This window comes from Vidua macroura, chromosome Z (assembly GCF_024509145.1).
Source record: "Vidua macroura isolate BioBank_ID:100142 chromosome Z, ASM2450914v1, whole genome shotgun sequence".
NCBI classification, from domain to species: Eukaryota; Metazoa; Chordata; class Aves; order Passeriformes; family Viduidae; genus Vidua; species Vidua macroura.
In genome coordinates this window covers 35,678,077-35,698,332 of record NC_071611.1, presented here as the reverse complement: position 1 = coordinate 35,698,332, position 20,256 = coordinate 35,678,077, and the positions used below count along the sequence as shown (strand labels likewise).

Sequence of the window (20,256 nt, the reverse complement as noted above, 5' to 3'; positions counted from 1 at the left end):
GTTCACCAGTGAGTAACCAAATGAAGTAACAGCAGAGTCCTGAACATGTTCCCAGAAATCCTCCTTTGAATAAGCTGTCCTGAGTCATACTGGTTGAGCAGTGTGGGATTTATTCCTTTCTTTTCCTCTCTGTAGGCATGTCAGCCCCACTCTAACACACTAGTTCACGGAGGCAGCTTAGCAAGTGCTTATCTAAACCAGGACTACCTGTCCTGAGTCTCTCTTCTGATTCTGATTCTATAGGGCTGGCAGCTGGCGGGGACCTCAGGAAACCACTCCTGCTCTTCAAAGTACTCTGCATTAGCTTTGAGACAGCTTAAAACTTTTATGTTTGCAGGGGTAACAATCTCAGGTAAGTTATCAATGGTTGAAAGCTGCTTTTCCATTTGGTTCTCCAAGCAGGAGCCTGCCATCTGTAGCTGAGTACATGGCAACACCATCTGACTGAGTCTGGGTGAGGGATGTGCAGAGAAGTAGAGGGTCACAAGGTATCAGGGAGCAGAAAGCCTTTCCAGAAGGGAAGGAGAAGTTACAGGACCTGATCTTACTGTCATGACTGAAGTAACCTTAAGACCCACACATCTGAGTAAGAGGAAGGAGATAATTGAAAAGGCTTTATTGTATTAAACATCTCTTTAGTTTATTACACTACTGCATATTTGATAATTAATGTCTGATTAATTATCAGAGATTTTGAATTACCAACTTATATTGGTAATTATTGTGGAGTCTTTTTGAAACAATTTACCAAAGTAAAACTCAGAATGTTCACACAGCAGTGGTAGTACATCAGTTTCTATCAATATGTATTGGTATAGGTAAATTAGATTAGTATTGGGCTCATTAGATATGTTAATAATTCTGCTCTGTAAAGCCCCAGTAACTGATGACCTAATCTCTTTTATAAGCAAAAGACTCATATTCTTGTGTTTCATCTCAAAAGATGTCAAAATCTTTTCACTTGGCCGATTTTGTATGTACAGTGAAGAATTAATACACAATCTGTTCAGTAATTCCTCCTGTCACAAGAAGAGCAATTTCTAATCCAGTCACCTGGTACTGAGAGGAAAAGGTTCAATAGGATTGAAACCTGGCAATTTCCTTCCTACCATTTATTACTAGAGTTATATCATAAATGAGTTTGAACTACCAAGATACTAAAGAGAAAGACAAATGTGCACTGAGACAGAGAAAACAAAAATGGGGGAGCTGTCATTATCCACTGCTCTGTACTTTGTATTTTCAGTATTGTAAACTGTAGATACTCAGGACCGGGGACAAGATGACAAGAAAATTAAACCACTTCATAATCACAACATCCTCAATTGCTTACATTTTTCACCTGCCTCCTGATTCTTATTCTCTATCCCAGAAAGCTGAGTTCAAATGTGTTGACCTCAAGCTTTCAATTCAGCTTAACTGCAAACACATGTGCAGTCAGGTTTTCCAACTTGCTATCCAAAAGGGATAGGTGTAAGCACCTTCCCACTCTTTTCCAGCTTCTGGAGGCTGTTCAGATCTGTGCTCACTGCTTGCATTTTCCTCCCTTTCCCATCAGTCTCATGCCCATGATGCTCCCCTGCACTGTCAGCTGCTCTGTCTCCCATTTATTTGCACTACTCACAACCTGACTCCTACCTACAGAGTTCTCTCTCTGTTGACATCTATCTCGCTCACCACGCTCTTCCCCACAGTTTTGTCCTATGTGTTAACATAGTCCATAACATCCATTCATTCTCTCCTGACCTTAATCACATGTCACTAACCCTACAGGCAGCTAGAAGGAGATCATAATTCCTTGAACTGGTTGTATGGTCACATCCAGAGGGTACTAGTCAATGGCTCAGAGTCCTGATGGACGTCAGTGACAAATGGACAAGTGGATCCCTCAGGGATCCATACTGGGACCAGTCTTGTGTAGTGTCTTCATTAATGAAATAAATTAAGGAATTGAGAGCACTCTCAGCAAATTTGCGATGAATCCAAACAGAGCAGTGCAGTTGACACTTCTGTAGGATGGGATGCCATCCAGAGGACAAGCTCTAGAAGTGGCCCTTGGGAATCTGAAAAGGTTTAACAAGGCCAGGTGCTGCTGCTGCACCTGGGCTGGGACAACCCCTGGTACCAGCACAGGCTGGGCCTGAACAGACCCAGAGCAGCCCTGCCCAGAAGGACTTGGGGGTGCTGTGAGTGAGAGGCTACACATGGCCCGGCCATGGCACTCACAGCCCAGAGAGCCAAACAAGTCCTGGGCTGCATCCAGAGCCCCGTGGGCAGCAGGGCAGGGAGGGGATTCTGCCCCTCTGCTCTGCTCTGCTGAGACCCACCTGGAGCACTATATCCAGCTCTGGGGTCTCCAAGAATAGGAAGGACTTAGACCTATTGGAACAAATCCAGAGGAGGACAAGATGAGGCTGGAGCACCTCTCCTATAAGGCAAGGCTGACAGAATTTTTCAGCCTGGAAAAGAGAAGGCTTAGAAGTGACCTAACTGAGATCTTCTGGTACAGAAAGGGAGTCTCCAAGAAAGACAGAGAGAGAGTTTTTACAAGAGCATGTGGTGAAAGGACAAGGGGAAATGGCTTCAAACTGAAACAGAATAGATTTACATTAGATACAAGAGATACAAGAGAAGTTCTTTACTGTGAGAGTGATCAGGCATTAGCACAGGTTGCCCAGGGAGGTTGTGAATGCCCTATGCCTGGAAGTGTTCAAGGATGAACACTTGGATGGAGCTCTCAGCAACCTGATCTAGTGAAAGGTATCCATGACCATGGTGGTGGGAGCAGAAGTAGATGATGCTAAACCTCCCTTTCAACCCAAGACATTTTATGTTTCTATGATTCTGTGATAATTTCTATTGAGGGCAACCTTATTTCCTCACTATGAAAACTGTGTCAGTGTGAGAAGTTTCTCTTGTACAAGGAAAAGATGTATCTACTGCTATGCTGATAGTGGCAGCAATCCCATTTCTAATAATGGAGAACTAGGAGCAAAACTTCTAATAATGGGGAACTATTAGCAAAATTAAGGAGGACATAAAAAAATCCACAGATGTTTTAAAAGAAAAAGATATAGTTCAATTAAAAATAAATCAAATAAAGGCCACTACAGAGTATTAAAATCCCATGATTCTTCACTGGTAACTGTGGCTTACATAATTTCACTGATGTAGAAGTGACTATATAACTGCACAGTATAGTGAAAAGTAGTTTCATGTATTCTTCCTTGTCTAATTCCTGACCCTTTTATAAAAATTCACATGGGCATACCATGAATATGGTAGGGGAATATGGCCTATTGAAAAGGATAGTACCAGAAACTGCTTTCAAATTCCTACTAGCACTTGGAGGAGATATGTAGGATGATAATGTCCTTCAACCAGCAGTCTGAAAAAAAACCCACTTATTGGGATGAAAATGAGCATCCTACACACTGCTGGGCTAAAAATTGTTCCTGCACACTAAGTTCAAGAAGATTACATTTATGAACACACGTGAAGGTCAAGGGACTGAACACTCTTCCCACAGAAATACCAAGGAATAAACCACAAGATCTTTGTGATTACAGTATTGTATTTACTCCTTCTCCCACAAAAGGAGAAACCAGTGAGCAAAGATGAGGAAGAAGGCAGACAGTAATCAAGCCCAGATCTTTCTATTGCCATGACTTTGTATGTCCCTCAAAAATGAACAGAAAGTGTACAGCAGAGGTGTAGTCTGATTCATCTATTCCACTGGTGGTTATCCAGGCATATTCTTTTTGAGAAGAATTACCAACCAACTAAGGTTGGTAAGGTTTATTTGGTTTCATATTAGACCAGATCTGTTTTTAATTAAAGCCTGTTTTTAATTAAAAACAAAGATCAAGCAAGGAAATTTAAATGTTCAACATCAGTCCTCAAACCTCAAGATATTTCCTCTTTTTTACTGCAACTTTTGATTTTCCAGGCTTTCATTCTCCCAACAGTTTCCATTCAAGCCACTCCCAAATACCTGTGATTCGGCTTTGGTTCCTCTTAAATCTTGGCTTTCATACTAATCTCCAGTTCTCCCACAACTTAAGGGTTGTTGTTTTTTACTGGTAAGTTTTTTTACCTAATTTTTTTTTCCTGATATAATGTTGTTAGTACAGAAATATTTTACATATTAAGAGTTTGGTTTTCCAAATCCAACGCAATGCTGGTGAAACCTTCCATTGTTCTGGAGGTCAGCCTGCAAATCTCTCCAGAGTCAAGGTCTCCAGGTAGCTCAGCTCTGGGACATACCTGACAGACAGAAATTAGCATCTCTGAGCTGGGATGTGGAACTTTCAAAACGTAAGACATTTAAAAATTAAAAAATATTCTGTTTAGGCATGGCACTCTGTCACCTGTGTGCCCTTTACTTGCCTTTGGGAGCTCGGGTGTTGATATTGATGTATTGTGTCAGACCTGGGAGCTATACAGATTGGTTGTTACAAGTAGCATCTTAAACATAGTGTCAGCTTCAGATGTATCATGTGTCCTTTAAGCAAAAAGGGGATACTGGTCTTAGGATTTAAATGTAGCCTTGACCTTTCAGTTTATTATTTTATCACTATGCAATATTCCTTGTGTCTGCTTTGGTCAGGAAGCTTTACTCAGATTCTGATACATACTTCAGGGAAAATGGGTATTCTCCAGAGAAATGAGAATTTTAGAACTGTTTTTTTATTTTCTGCTTTGACAATCCAAACCAATTCACAGGTATTTTATTTGTAGATTGTTTTCTCTCTTTTCAGCTACAGTCATAGAATTATAAAATCATAGAATGGTTTGAATTATAAGGGACCTTAAGGATCATCTAGTTCCAATTCCCTTGTCATGGATGCCGCTCCCTAGATCAGGCTGCTCAGGGCCCAATCCAGACTTGTCTCAAACATGTCTGTGGATAGGGCATCCACAGCTTCTCTGATCCAGACCAGTCTTTCTTCTCCCCAGCTGGAAATACACTTCTGGAAATTCACAATATATGGTGTTTTGCTACAACAGGTCCGAGCCACACCACTCTGGATTTTGGGGCATTTCCTCTCTCAGGTTCTCTCTCCCAGTGCACTTGTCTTTTTTCACCTCTCCTCTCCCCTCCATGCTACAGCAGCAGCTATTACCTTCTGTTTGCCCCAGCAGGCTTTGGATGCATTACCACCCATTTTTGCAAATCCTGTCTCATCCCAGCTGCAGTTTGGATGAGCAAAAGTGCTTTGGTATGCAGTGTAATAAATTCCTGTAGTGTCTGGATATTGCAAGTAGCTTATTTTTTTTTTTTTGTCTGCATTCCTGTTAAGAAGGGTAGCAGTTGAATTGGATGAGCTAGTTAGTTGTTTGCACTGCAACAACAGGCTGACAGTTATGTAATATACTTTCATGTGGAATCTCCTCTGATCCTCTGTTGGTTCAGAGGAGTATTATGGCCAGATTCAGCATGCAGGCTCTTGCAAACTCATTTTCATAAACTAGGGCACCGCTAAGCATAGAGGAGACCAAGACCAAGGTTGCTGTGTTTCTTCATCCTCAGCATTTACCTTTTCTTTCTGCTTAATCTCCTGTCTTCAGCATCTACAGTTTAATCCTGTGGGATAAGCACAAGACCTCTTTACCAAAGTGCTTCTACAAATACTGGTGATACAAATCACCTTGCAGAGGCTACTTTGAAGTGACAAGGTCTTCTGGCCACATCAGTAGGAGTTGCTTTAGCGTATTATTCTTGAATGGGATTAGTTAAGTAACTCTACAGCCCAATTGAAACGCTGAGCCCAATTCACTTTTCTTAGCTTCCCCCTTCTGTATACTAACTAAATAGCACTGATTAGGCTTTCAATTGAGCATTTTCTGAAAGGCATTCAGGTCAGTTATGGGATCATTCATGGAATTCAACAGCAAATTATTACAATGACCAGCTAACTGTAACTCTCATGTGTAGCAGGGGTACACACACAAATAATCAAGCAGCTTCTGAAAACCAGCCTTTCTGCCACTTGTGGAAGCAGACACCTATTCTATTGCACAAAGATAATTTACAGTCACAGGGAACAGCTATTTTGTACCATCAATTATTATATATAAGAAAAGCAATTGCTTTCACCAAGATATACATATTCAGATGCCTTCATCTAAGCAAATAACTATTTTTCATTAGGATTACCAGATTAATTTAATTAGGATTAAAATTAATGCCTGATTTTTATTAATATGCATTAATAGGTAGTGTTAGACAGCTACCTAGTCAGATAGGAAGTCCGGTTTCTCATAGTATATATTGTCAGGATAAACACTGATGTGTGCTAAAATTCAGTGAAAAAGCACTAACATGTTGAAATATTAATGAGTACAATATTAATGAATTACAAAATAGCCTATGTAAATAATGCTTCTCTATTCATTGCTATTTTTTCAATTCTTACAATGATTTTTATCTTTAGATTTATGATTCAAAGAAATGTATTCTTTTTTGAAGATTAATCCTGTCAATTTTACCTTTAAAAAGCTATTAAATTACTATGCAAATTATTATCTTTATATTTAAATATTTTCTGTTAAATAACAGCGATCTTAATTCAAAATAACTTCAAAATTCTGGAAGGTCATTCTGCATTTGTAATAGCTGTCCCTCACAACAGTAAGTAGACTCTGAATATTTTGGACAGAAATATTTTGTGCATTTCACTGTGGTTTGAATTGTCTAGGCAAGCAAATATTAGTTAATTTATTCAAAAGTCTCTTTTTATCTTTTATCTGTATCTTTATCTTTTTATCTGTTATCTGTGCATGTTTTATTCTAGTGCATTCACTCCAGTGTTATCATTATTCCTACTCACCTCCAAAGTAAGAGCCATCTGTCAGCTTCAGCTCCTTGTTGGACTTGGTGATGACACCAGCAACACCATGTTGAATGAAATACATCTTCTTACCCACAGCCCCTTCTCGGATAATATAATCTCCAGGTTGGAACACCTCAAATCTCAGTTTGCTTAGCATGGCAGTCACAAAATTTGGGTCTGCATTAGCAAAAAGAGGCATTGTAGCCACCAGCTTCCGACAGTTGAAGTTGACAATCTCCTAAATGGGAAGAAAACATCATGATAATAATGGTCAATAAATGTGTTCAATATGATGGGCTTTGAAAAAAACACATTCTGCTTTCTTAATAAAGAATTTCTTTATGCTCATATTGGACTTTTCTGTGTGTCTGTGCTTACTTTATAACATATTTTCATCTGTTTCTAGTGAAGTGATTGAAACAAAAGTGCAGTCTGACTTATATTTCTAAGGTTAAAGGTTGTTGTCCTCTGGTGACTTTTCACTTGTTATTTATTACTCCCATTGGAGTTTAAGGGGACAATCTGACAGAAAGGTAAAAATTAAATAGGAATTACACTGCTTTGACAACCAGATTGGCTGTTGCAATAACTATATTATGTAATGAAATTATGCAAGCCCTGTGTTTCCAAATATTACATGAGTAACATCTTTCTGTTTTGAAAATATCGAGTGGTAATATAAATATATATTACAGTTAGCTAGTTCAAATCAACAGGAAAATTTTCTGCACAGTTTCTAATTAATTTTAAAAACACAGAAACAGACATTTCTGCCCTTTAAAGAGATGCGTATAAAGTAGGCCCCTATATGCAGAAAGCACTACTCTGTTCCTAGGGCCTTCAGGATTTCTCCTACCAAGGAGAAACTGTATTCATATTTACAGAGCACACTATGAGCTCATCTGCATGAAAAGATTAGTACCAAAAAAAACTGTAAATGTCTTACTTGCTTTAAATAAATAAGAACAAAACCAAACTTTATAAACAATTTATGAAATATTTTCAAGCTCATTCTTGCAGACCTTACATTGTCTTGGGAAATTAACATGGTCAGTTGCCATTACAGATTTAACATTGAATTGAAAAATTGAGACTAATCAGTATTGCACACAGAGAGGGGCTCAGGCAGGCAACATCTACTGAGGTAGCAAACCCAACAAGACAGAAAGAGCAAATATAATCATCTGTGTATAAATGCAGACAAAGCAAATAAAAGAAAAATACAGCCAGCAGTCACTTAACTGCTTTGCAAAACTAAATATGCCTTTATTGTCCGTGGAGTACCCCTAGCATTTCTTAAACTAAGACTTCAAGATTGATGTAAAGGAGACATTCCATCTACCAATGCTCTCATTCCCATGACTGCAATCCTGCTGAATTGGCTCTTTCAACTTCCCATGCATCTGCTATCTCATGTATCTTATTTATGCCATGCAGACAACCCTGAGCATGAAGCTCAGATATAGTTATCCAGAGATCACACAAATTCTTTTCCTCTCTCTGTCCCACAATGTAATATCCTCATTGTAGACATGTTGGAGAAGTTCAAGTAATTTTACACCATAAGCAACAAAACCATAGTGAGTTCTTCAAATCAGTTCCCCTGCATCTGGGAAAGACATGGGAATTCCTGTCTGAAGGGAAGACATTTGCTGCTGAAGCAACTAACAGGCAAATGCATTAAGAGTGAGAAGAGTGAAGAAACAACCACCTTTCCCTGAGCAATCACATCCAAATCTAGTGGGACTTAGAAAAGTAAATTTGAGCAAAATGTCTCACCAGGCACCCTAAAAACTAGTTTCCCATTAAAAAAAAAAAAAAAAAAAAAAGTAAATTTGATGCAGGATATCTTCTGTTTGCCTGAATCAAAAAATTATCTCAAGTAACAGTATGTGGACTGCCAGATAGGTGACATTCAAATCTGTGAATACTGCTGAATCAGTGGGTCAAGAGGGGTAAGGCCAAGATAGCTTTTAAGTATATTTTTATGAGGCAATAAGTATCATCATGAGATTCCAACTGTCTGTCTTTCTAAAGCATGAGGAGAAACTTGTTTTCCTTCTTGTTTAAACTCTACATTTATTAGTAAGGCTCCAGCCATCACCTCCCTCCCAAAGGAAAATTATTTGCTTCTCCCACTGCTAGCAGTGTGGTGGCATCACATGAGGAGCCCCAGACTACATCTTCTGCTCCCTGTGAGACTGCCTTGCTGCCGTCTCCACGGATGCTGGCAACAACTATTACTTGTTTGTCTTGCTCAGGGACTTCTCAGTAGGCTTGCTGCTTGTTTCTACTTCTGAAAGTGAATAGCTTGTCTTGCATGCCCAGGAGGCAGAGAAAGGAAATTACTAAAGAAAGCAAAAATTGACTGGAAATTATATAGAAGCTGGTGGGCAAGCACAGAAAAGTCTGGGAGAGTAGGAAGTTCAGCTCCAGTCAAGATTAGGAAGAAAGAGTAAAATAGACTTAGGTGGAGTAGTACTATGAAAGAGAGAATGGGAGGAAACAAAAAGAAGGAACACTAAGGCCTAGAAAAAAAAATAAACAGAAAAAAAGAATGCAAGAAGCTTGACTTTAAAAACAGGTTGAGAAATGGAAATTACTGAAAAGTGAGAACACAAGAACACAAAACCTGGAGAATAGGTGTCTGGAGTGAAAGCTGAAAAGTAGGGCAGATGAAATAAACAAAAGGGAAATTGGAAAAAAAAGAGAAGTTGTCCCTAACATATCTTTAACAGTATGATAGGAGAGATTATGATATATAGAGAGGGGAGAATTCAGACCTGGATGACTCCTTTGTGCAGACCCAGTCATACCCACCCAGAAAGGAATTCATCACATCTTGGAAATCCCAACAAAATATACCCTTGAAAGAGGATTTTCACCCATGGAATCTCGTGTCCTCTTATGGCTCAATCTTCTGCCCACTTTTATCACATTATGTAATCTGTGTCTGGATATACCCATGTATACACATGTATATATACACATGTATACACATTATCCTGCTCACCCTGAGTTGCCTAATAAAGTTACCAACATAGCGACAAAACTACCCTGCTGAGGTAATTTCAGCTGTTACTCCTAGTAATGCATTCATTTTGTTGATTAGTTTTCTGTGAAAGTTTGCACTAAAGTACAAACTTCTCTTATTTAAGATGTTAGAAGGTGGAAAATTACCGAGGGAGAAAGAAATGTGTCATTTTTAAGTGCTTTGTTTTTTTTTTTTTTTTTTAAGTGTTCTTTTATTTAAATATGAGATCATTCAGAGCAAGTAAAATACATTTCCCTGAATCTTAATCACAGGCAGTTCTGCAACTTCAAGTTCTTGTGTATTACTTTATACATCCTGGGGAAAAAGAAACAGTAAAGATTATGAAAGTGTTTTATATAACTCAGAAAGTACTAGGAGAAAAAGTTCTGTGTTTTAAAAGAGAGGTAACGAACAGACTGACAAATAAAGAGTTGACATTTTGTACAGAGAAAAATCTTTCACTCTTATTTTTCTTTTAATTCTTTGGAGCTAGACTGGAACCAGACTATGGTGCCCAATATGATATCTTCATTAAATGAGATTTTGTCTTACCTCTACTTCAAGAAAATACCAAATGAAGCCTGAGGAAAGGATTGGGGAAGACAATACCAAATGAAGCTTGAAGAAGGGATTAGGAATGCATTATATAGCTGAAATGGTTAAAGAGCAAGAATGAATCAGACCTAGATGGAGCAAGTGTTGATCTATTCCAATTGCTGGTCTCTTACGTAAAAATTAAGAGATGCAATGGTCTACTTTATATAAGAGATTGGTAGGGTAATTACACTGGCTTCTGCTCCTTTGTAGTATATTGGATTTATTACTCATCTTGACCTTTCTGGATTTTTTTTCAAACTGATCTTAAAGCATCAGATATTATAATTTTGTATGGGTTCAATATTTCTTGATGGCTTCTCTGAAGCATCTCAAGATGTTACAGAAGCAGTCACAAGGCTGTTCCAGATGTAACTGGAGTTCTCTGATGGCATCTCTAAAAGTTTTTAGTACCTCTTTTCCAGAAGATTTTTAGGTGGATTGTAGTGCTTTTAGTTAGACTGACTGGAAAATCCTGTTCCACAAAAAAGGAAAAGTTCATGAAAGATCTATTTGCCTGAAAAGTTCTTTACATTTTCTCAGAAATCCAGTTGAGCTAATGAAAGGTACTACTTCCAACAAGAAAGAAAGAGCAAACTATGTTCTTCTTATGTGTAGGCCATTTGGAAAAATGGTTTAGCTTAGCTTTGTTAGGAGACTTCTACATACTATTGCAAAAACCTAGTATATAAGAGTGCACCTTTTCTTTTGCTGTTTGTTTACATTTTGCTTTCAAAGGATGTAAAACTAAATCAGTCTTAATTTCCTGATAATTGAAAGGAAGAAATCACTTTACTGAGAAAACTATTTTTCCCCTTAGAAATAATTTGCAAATGCAAAATTACTGACCCATCATTAAGAGAGAACCATAGGAAAAGGCATTATATTTAGGGATTTGGGTTAGTTTGAGCAGGTTAGATATATTTAAACCCAGTTCTAAGGAGCTATATTCTGTAAGTGTTCATGATTTCCTGTAATTTTTTAACCCATTGGTCAATTATAGTGGAGTTTGGCAGAAAGGAGGCATCTCACTGATACTAAGCTCTCACAGGTGTTATGACAGCAGGCAGTCAGGAGGACTGGGATTAGTACCCCACTGAGGGAATGACTACATCATTATCTAACAACTTGTTAAATGCCAAAAAATCTACATGTGGCAATAGGATGCAATATTCTTCATTTCTGGTGCACCTGAAGTTGTTCAAATTGCTTTGACACATTCTGTTTTATCATCTCTATGGAGTGTATGACTTAAAAATAAATTTTGCTTAGAGGCCTTTCATGTAAGTAGCAACAACTATGTAAATTTTTTCTCTTTGAATGGGATTGCCTCAACTTTCCATTTTTCAATTACATTGATACGTTTCAACATAGAGAGTGCTTAAATTTTACTTAAAACATGGTAACACTTCCACAGTATGTTTAGAATTGTGTCAAGAAACACTATTCTTTTTCCTTCAGGACTTGGCATTTTGTCATTTTGTCAATATAACTGGATATTCCTTGTGTCTGTTTTAGAAGAGCTCCCTGTGTAGCCCCTGTGCTTATATATTTTAAAGGCCATGAATGCTCTGGTCTGAGGTAGCCAACTTATCTGAACTGCAGACAAAGCATAAAACCTGAAGAAAACCTCTGATCTCTAAGACTAAGAGAGCCCATGGGATCTCAATTGCCTTGAAAAGAAGTGACCAGCCAGTCTATTTACATCTTCAAAGCCCTCCAGTTCCCAAGACTCCCAGTATATACCTGGATAAGGCATATCCACATACAGAAAATTTGCCATTCAGCTGTGAGATAAACTTAGGCATAAGGAAGGAAGGAATACATAGGCTTTGCAGCAAAAGAATGAATGAAATTCTGATTCTACCAGTACTAACAGGACAGAGTTAAAGCTGTTTTTTTTTGTTTTTTTTTTTTTTTTTTTTTTTTTTTTTTTTTTTTTTTTTTTCTGTCTAGTTCTTTTCAACTCAGATTAAGACAAGTCAACAGAGCATATGGTAGCTGGTAGTGCTGTCTTCTAACAGAAAGCAATCGTTTTTATGCATTTGCAATCAGGAGGGATAAAGATTTGACCAATTATATTTTCTTGGCTTACTTGATTAAATGTTGACCTTCTGCATACTTTTCTGTCATTCCCTTCTTGATTAGAATTTTCTATTCAACTCTTTATATGCATTTTTTATGACTCAGTATTTTTATTGCATTAAATTCAAATGCAGACAGAATAATCCTTTTGAGGCAATATGGTTCAACCAAACCTCCAATAAAGGCATTCTGATGAAAAATATCCATCTTTTTCCCAGCTTGTTAATTGATTTAATGGAGCTTAAGAGAAACCAGTCCTGTGCATCTCAAGCTCCTCTTTGGATTGTTCATTAAATTTAGAAGATTAGAAAAAAGAAAAAGAAAGAAAAAAGACACTATCTACCCACTCTTTAATTCATCCAACTGCTTATCCATTTTGCAGCTATTTTTAAAAGGAATTTATCTTTCATCTTCTTCAGTGTTCTGATAAATGCCGCTTAAATTTGTTTTCCAGCTGCAAAAAGGACGAGAGGCTTTAAAATGGGAGCAGCAATACAGCCAATGTTTTAAGGCAGTCTGTAAAAGAGAGATAGCCAGTCTTATTTCAAAACCCTGAAAAGTCCTGGTAATTGAGATAAGTACTTAAGTTTGGTCCATCTGACTAGTTTCTACTTCTTGAAGATTTTATTTACCCTTTGAACTGTTTTGCTGAACGAATTTTCTCTGTGTATGCTTTTTGCAAAAAACACCCACATTTTATTACAGAATGTAATGTGTTAATAAATGTGTAATGTAGTGCTATATCATAAGAGCAGTTGCTGTAGAGACTGTTCTGTCTTACTAACTGAATAAATAAACTGCAATTTGCAAAAGTATTTAACAATCACTATTCAGTTGTCTGTCCCTGAGTAACTAAGTATCTTCATTCCCATTTGTGTGTGTGCACACTGGAATGTTACACTTGTTATTCCTATACAGTATTTAAAAAAATAGCATCTTTGGGGGGCTAATTAAGGCTGAAATCTTTGTTTAGCAGGAATTTTTAATATTGAAATTGCCCACTATGCCAATGAGAATACAGATTTAAACACATGTACTTTAACACCGTAGCAGAAAATGAATACTAAGATATGTAAAGTTGAAAAAATCCTATCAGCACCAATATCCTATTGGTATCCATATGATTATCCATATTTTGTGTTAATGCATGGAAAAGTGCGACAAGTTAGACTTCATGTTTGTTTCACAATGAACGAAGCACATTTCATGTTTTTCTAAACACCACTTTCAGTGTATAAGAAAGAGGAGAAAGTTTTGCTAATACTCACAAAACTCCATCCAGTCTGCTTGCTCAAAGGTTAGTCTTTATTGCAGCACTGCATCTCCACTGTCTTTGTAGCCTCCAGTCACCTCCTCCAGCTGGTGACCTGCTTCAATGGTTCTGGAAACCATTTTCACTACTATGCTTTTGTACTGAAATTCCACTTGCCATCACCAATCGATATGTGGTTAACCTTCTATGTCATCTGTGTGGCAGCTACTATTTTTAATACTATATGCTCCAAAAAAAAACAGTTTAGTTGCTACTTAAAGCTTTGCTCAATGAAGACTATCTCTTGTATCCACCAAAGTCAGTAAGATTTCACCTGATCACCACAAGAAAAAGGGGTTTGTTTTAGAATAGTGCTGGAAAGAGTGCTGCTGTTCTCAGGACAGGGCTCGATTCACCTGAGAGCAAGGTATAGTAATTGTACTAGAGAGAAAGAAAAAGAGGAGACAGTGGAGCTTCACAAAGGCAGCCTGAGTTGCACTTGTTTAAATTATTCAGTAAAATATATTGATTGGGGTGCTTTATTGCTTAAAACATACAGTTAGAATGCAGGATAGCCTGAAGAGTTTCTCTCACCTGAGAAAGGGAAGACCATGAATAGAATAACTTGTGGATGAAAGCAGAGAGGAAGAAATCTGTGTTTGAAGTTATCAGGGGTTACTGGGGGCTAGAACAAAGTTTGAAGCAAAGACTAGGTGGTAGGAAAACATAAACATGCCTTAGAAGAAATGGAAAGCTATGGTTTGGATACAAATTTTTTTGTGTTATTTCTGATTTGCTCTTGTTTTGATCAAGATCAGAAATGGATGCTGTGAATGTGTCCATGGAAAGTTTATTGTGTGCTCTGAAGGCAAGTAATTCCTTCTGCCATTCCAACTCTCCCTCTTTGTCCTCTCCTCCCTTCTTCTGTCCCCCATGTACTGTAAACCAAATGGCCAAAACGGAGCAAGTTCTCAAGAGAATGTTCTTTATCTACACCCTATGTGTATGGTTTAGTTGACACAATAGCAATAACAACCAGGAAAACAGTTATTTAAAAATCAGTGGTGATTTGTTCACTGAGTTGTTTTACAGCTTTTGAGCAGCTGTGGATGAGAAATACTGTTATCTGGTGAATTGCTAGGTTAACACTTACTCTTATCACGAATTAAAAGCCTATTGGTTCAAAGGCTCTCTCTATAAATTTATTAAGTGGCTTAAATTAAAACTTACAGATTATACTGGATAAATCCCAGTTAGCTGAACTTGAAATATCCACACTGAAATTATGTTTAAGTACATTTCAGTTTGCATCTAATTTGATTTGTAATTACTCAATGAAGGCCTACGTTATATTATGTGCAAGAAATATCAAACTCTTAACTCTACCTAACACACAAAATTTAGACATTGTTAGACCATGTATATTTCACATTTTAAAGTGGGAAAAAAGATTTTATAATGAATGAGAATTATTTGGATTTCTTAGGTAAATGTGTGGCAGGACCCTGAATGCCTGTATGTATATGTGCTAGAATATTTACAGTGTCAGCTACAGAGGTACACATCTATATATAACAGAAGGATATAAAAAGAAAAATAAGGACGATGCACAATCCCTTTCTAATTCTGAACTCAGCCTTTGTCACTGCTTTGCAATGTGAACTGGGGCAAGTGAATTGTAATGCCATTTGAATTTACCTTCTAAAGGAAACTACTGGCAAGGATGCTGGAGTGGTATCAGGTGCAAAGGCTCAGTGATCTTATGTTGTGAGTAGCAACTTTCAATATAGATGTAAGAAGGCCATGACCCACATTCAGGCCGCACCAGAGCCCAAGCATTCAGAAGTAGAAAAATACTGAAAGAGATTACTTTAGAGCCCTGGTTTACAGTGAAACATGAGGATAATGCTCATTTGTAAGGGTGAGACACAGAAAGCTGGCTCCAGAAAAGTTATCAGCAGGTCATAAAAATGGAGATGAATTTTCTGGGAATAATTTAGCAGGGTGTCAGCCAGACAGCCCTCAAGACAGAATTTGCTTGAGAGTACCACTTTGGCTAATATTGGTAGCTTCAGGGAAAAGAGATGAATAAATGGCAAGGGAACTGTAAAGAGTGGAAAAAAATTGAGGAGGACAAATGGTGACAGCAAAAACAGCCTCACTAGCAGATAATGTGGAGCAAAGAGAAGGCAATCTGACAGGAGTAGACGAGTCAATGTGTATTAGTAATAACAGCTAGAGTAAAAGTAATGCATCAGACTTAAACCTCCAGTAGACAGACACACTAAATAATGGCATGGCATTGGAGTAACAGAGTCACTTTATAACTAGGAGCAAAATCACACTCAAGACTTGACAGATCAAGGATGCAACAGGATCCTCAACATTTTTATGTTTGAAAACTCTTATTCTATAGAACATAGAGAAGAAGCAGCTATGTTAATAATAAACAAGAAACCAGAGGAGATATCTACAGCCTTCTGCTGTCTACATTTACCGCTGTTGCTCTGTTTTGCTCTCTGAATGCCATCACTGAGGCCTTAAATACTTGTGCTTGTGCTTTCACTCCAGGATTGGACAAGCACTAAAAGCAAAGGGGTTGGATGACAGCAGGGCACTCAGGAACTGCCATTAGCTTCTGTGCATGAGCCCAGGCAGCCAAGGGATGCGGTTCTTTACATAATTTTAATATTCTTTTTCAAAACAATTTCAGTTCATTTGCTTGCCCAAAGTTTCAAATTTATTGAACTATTAGTAGCATTTAATTAAATTATAGATATAATTTAATTGCTCACTTAGTGAATTAAACATAGGCTGAAGTTTATTTCCATAAGAAATATATTCCTATAATTTACTCAGAATGTTCTTCAAATTATCTTCAGACTATATCTTAATCTCTACTTTTATGAATAAATTTATCTATATTGATTTTATATCATAGGAGGACTCCTAAACCTCTTGTAACTACAATTCATTTCAAGGTAATATATTATAAATATAGTCTGGTGGCATAGGAAATAAGTGCATGGCAACAGCAGAAAAAGAGAGACCATATCAGAGTACCTAATGCAATATATGCACTTTGTACTTTGCAAAGATATCAACAGAGTTTTACACAGCATTCTTCTCACACAGACATCCCGGATATGTGTTTGCATGTGTGTGTCAGAATATATGTATATAGGTGTGTATGGATATGTATGTATATATAATATATATACATATACATACATATATATATATATATACACACACAGACATGTACATACATATATATACATATGCATATATATGCTCTCCCACACATGTATTTATATGTGTACTGCACATACCTCTTTGTCCTGTACATTAAATGAAAAAAAAAGTCGAAGTGTAACTAATAAATCTGTCCCATTAGAACTATATTTCAAATTAGATTTAGTTATCTTATTAACAGGTTGATACAACTCATGTAAGAGTATGTGCTTGTATAACCCAAGTTATAATCTCCAAGCAAAGAGGTGAGAGGAAAGAAGATTCTGCTCCAAGTCCCAATTATGTTCTTTGGAAATGAAATGTCCTGATGTTCTATATTCTACAAGGACACATGATCTGTGTCTATTTTCAGCGAACATCTTCTCACATGGTGGCCTAAAAATAGGCCAGCCATGAACTTTAAATAATGGCTCAGGAAGGGTATTAACCTCTTTCTCACATTCTAAGTTTGTCCCATTGCTGAAAGTATCAATATTATGGAGAATGTATCTGGTGTTAGAGAATGACAAAGCAAGCAACATACACTCCATTTCTGCTTCTCTACAGATGTCTTTGCCTCTTAATTCCCTTCAAGGTCTGTTATATAAATTAAGCTGTCCACACACGATACTGACATCATTTCTCTTCCTTTAAGTAGTGAATCTGTTTTCTGCCAGGTGTTAAAAAGCATGAACTATTTAATTTCCAGCCCTGCAGGGTGGGAGACTTTCTACTCTTCATGAAAACTTGTATTTTCATAAATACACAAGTGTTTGTTCAATGTGTGGCAATGATTGGTACATTGAGTTTCTGGATTTTTGTTTTGGGGACTGTGGGTATCTGTATTACCTGCATTTCCCAAATAACCTCTTACAACTCCCATAGCATAATGCAAATTTATCAAATGTTTGTCAATAATTCTGCTCTTTTCTTACTTTTTTTAATAGACACAGGTACATTGTTGCTTCCTGATTTTCAATTTAGTAAAAAAAAAAAAATCCTCACTATGAAGTAAACCTAATTTTTTAATACATGTAGGGGATAATCATGAGATCACAAAAATAATAGTTTTCAGTTGCACAGTGATCTAATGATGGCCCTGCAGGCTAAAGTGAAAACTGCTAATTACAAAGAATGTGGCTTTTCTATAAATTTATATGTTTACCACACAGGTGTTCATTTTATCCACAGAATATTTTAGTCATGTAGCAATCATCCCATTGCTTCAGTGAGTGCACAAACATGCAATGATCAGTTCATAAACTTGTAACAGTTGATGTTTTAGGGCACCTCATTTGTATCCTTTCAACCAAGCATGGGATCCTCTCGCCCCGCCCCTCCATAAAGCCCTATCCTGCTGGCAGTCAGGCGCCATTTTCTCCCATGCGAGTGCCGGGAGCGGTTGCGTCTTTCCATCGAACCGCGCCGCGTGACCAATAAACTGTTCCTGCCAAGCACGGAGTAAATGGACAAATTCCTTCCTCTTTGCCGGGTCCCTAGCGCACGGCAACAGAGGCTGGCCAGCCCACGCACCCGAGACACGGAGCCGTGTCCGGGAACCCGCGGCAGCAAACCCCGGCAGCACGTGGAAGCTACGCCACAGCCGGGCTCCCAAGAGCCGTGTGCAGCCGGGGAGAGCGAAAACCCACGCCGCATCAAAGGGCAACACACTCCCCAGAGCTCAGCAAATCAAACCACATTGTCTTAGGTCCCTGGAAAACAACCTTGAGTGTGCACATCATTTGTTACCATGTCACACCTGTGGAGGGAAATAATTTTAAAACACAATAATCCAGTCACCTGGTGATTGTCTGCCCATTTCCCATTTCCATTAAAATGGCCATTTGCTACTATTTTCAATTTCATTATAGTTCGTGCTAAGAACTTTTCTTTTAGTCTTGTATACTTGGACTGCAATTTAGACACAATTTACACAGATATTTGAAAACCACCAATTTTCTTTTTCAGCATTAGCCAAATAAATACCTGTGGTATATCAGCATTTATTCTGCAAGACTGACATGATGCATAATTCACTCATGATTCAGTACTCCAGAATATGAACTACAGTTATACTTTATCTCTGCCTCTGAGAAAAACAAAGAAAAAGAAACAAACAAAAAAACCCTTTAATTCACTAGTTAAAGATAAGGAGATATTTAGTTGACTTCCAATGTGACCACGTCTATAATAAGGATACATTTTTCTTAGTTCCTTTCTTTAAGCTTCATACTAAGGATCACTGCATATTAAAATGCAGAAAAGTACAGTGGATTGCAGTGAACTAGTTACTTGTCTTTTATGAGATAAATTTATGGACATAAGTTGTTATGGAATCCAATTCTCCAAATACAAATATTTCTATGATACTTTACTGTGTTTTAATAAAAAAATAACAACAAGATTTTCTACCATTATTTTAATGTTTGAAAGTCCATAGCCCATAATCATAATTACTACACTATTAAAAAGGATCAAAGCATTCTGTAATCCAATCACACCCTATTTTGGCCTTATATTATTACTCTGGAGATGCTTCATCGTTTGTGCACAGGACTATAGTATAGTCTAAATAAGAATACATTGCTTAGTGATTTCTAAAGATAATTACTAAATAAAAAGAAAGATATTATAAAGGGAGATAAATTTTAATAGGGAAAAGGAGAAGCTCAACAATTAAGAAAGAACACCAAGGTTACCAAATTGCTAATTTTAAAACTGACTTTAAACACACAAAATACTTCTCTACAAAAATACCTGATTTGTTTACAAGTACCAAACCATCTGGTTGGGGTCCATTTCTCACTCAGATACAATATAAATTATAAATTCAGTAATGGAAGCTTTCCTTCACTTTATTGTGAGAGTACTTTTCTTACAAGAACTGTCACAAAATGCCACTCCTGATGCAGCACTAAGAGGCTTCTCGAACCTTACACCTGACTCATTCGGCTGTCATAGGTACCATAATGTACCTACATTCACTATCCCTATGGGAATAACAAAGGTCAAGGATTTCACAAAGGTCTGCTCAGTTCCAGAAACAGCACCATGTAAAGCATGTAAAGGTGGAGAAGCTTGTTAAAAAAAAACTTTAAGAAGCTTCTTATGCTCTGGTTGGAAGCTGCTGCTGGGGAGCAATATTAAGTGATACACCTAAATAAATAGATGAAATAACATATTCGTTACATCTTACAGTTAGTTTTACCATTACAGTTTAA

General features: G+C 37.4%; 1 protein-coding gene across 1 annotated transcript in view; it reads right to left on the bottom strand.

Annotated features, from left to right (window-relative positions):
• HCN1 (hyperpolarization activated cyclic nucleotide gated potassium channel 1) overlaps nucleotides 1-20,256 on the bottom strand; it is a 187,827-nt gene that overhangs the window by 11,694 nt on the left and 155,877 nt on the right. Inside the window, exon 6 of the mRNA XM_054004200.1 lies at nucleotides 6,834-7,074. Within this exon, the coding sequence (XP_053860175.1) occupies nucleotides 6,834-7,074 (241 nt within the window). The remainder of the gene's footprint in view (nucleotides 1-6,833; nucleotides 7,075-20,256) is intronic.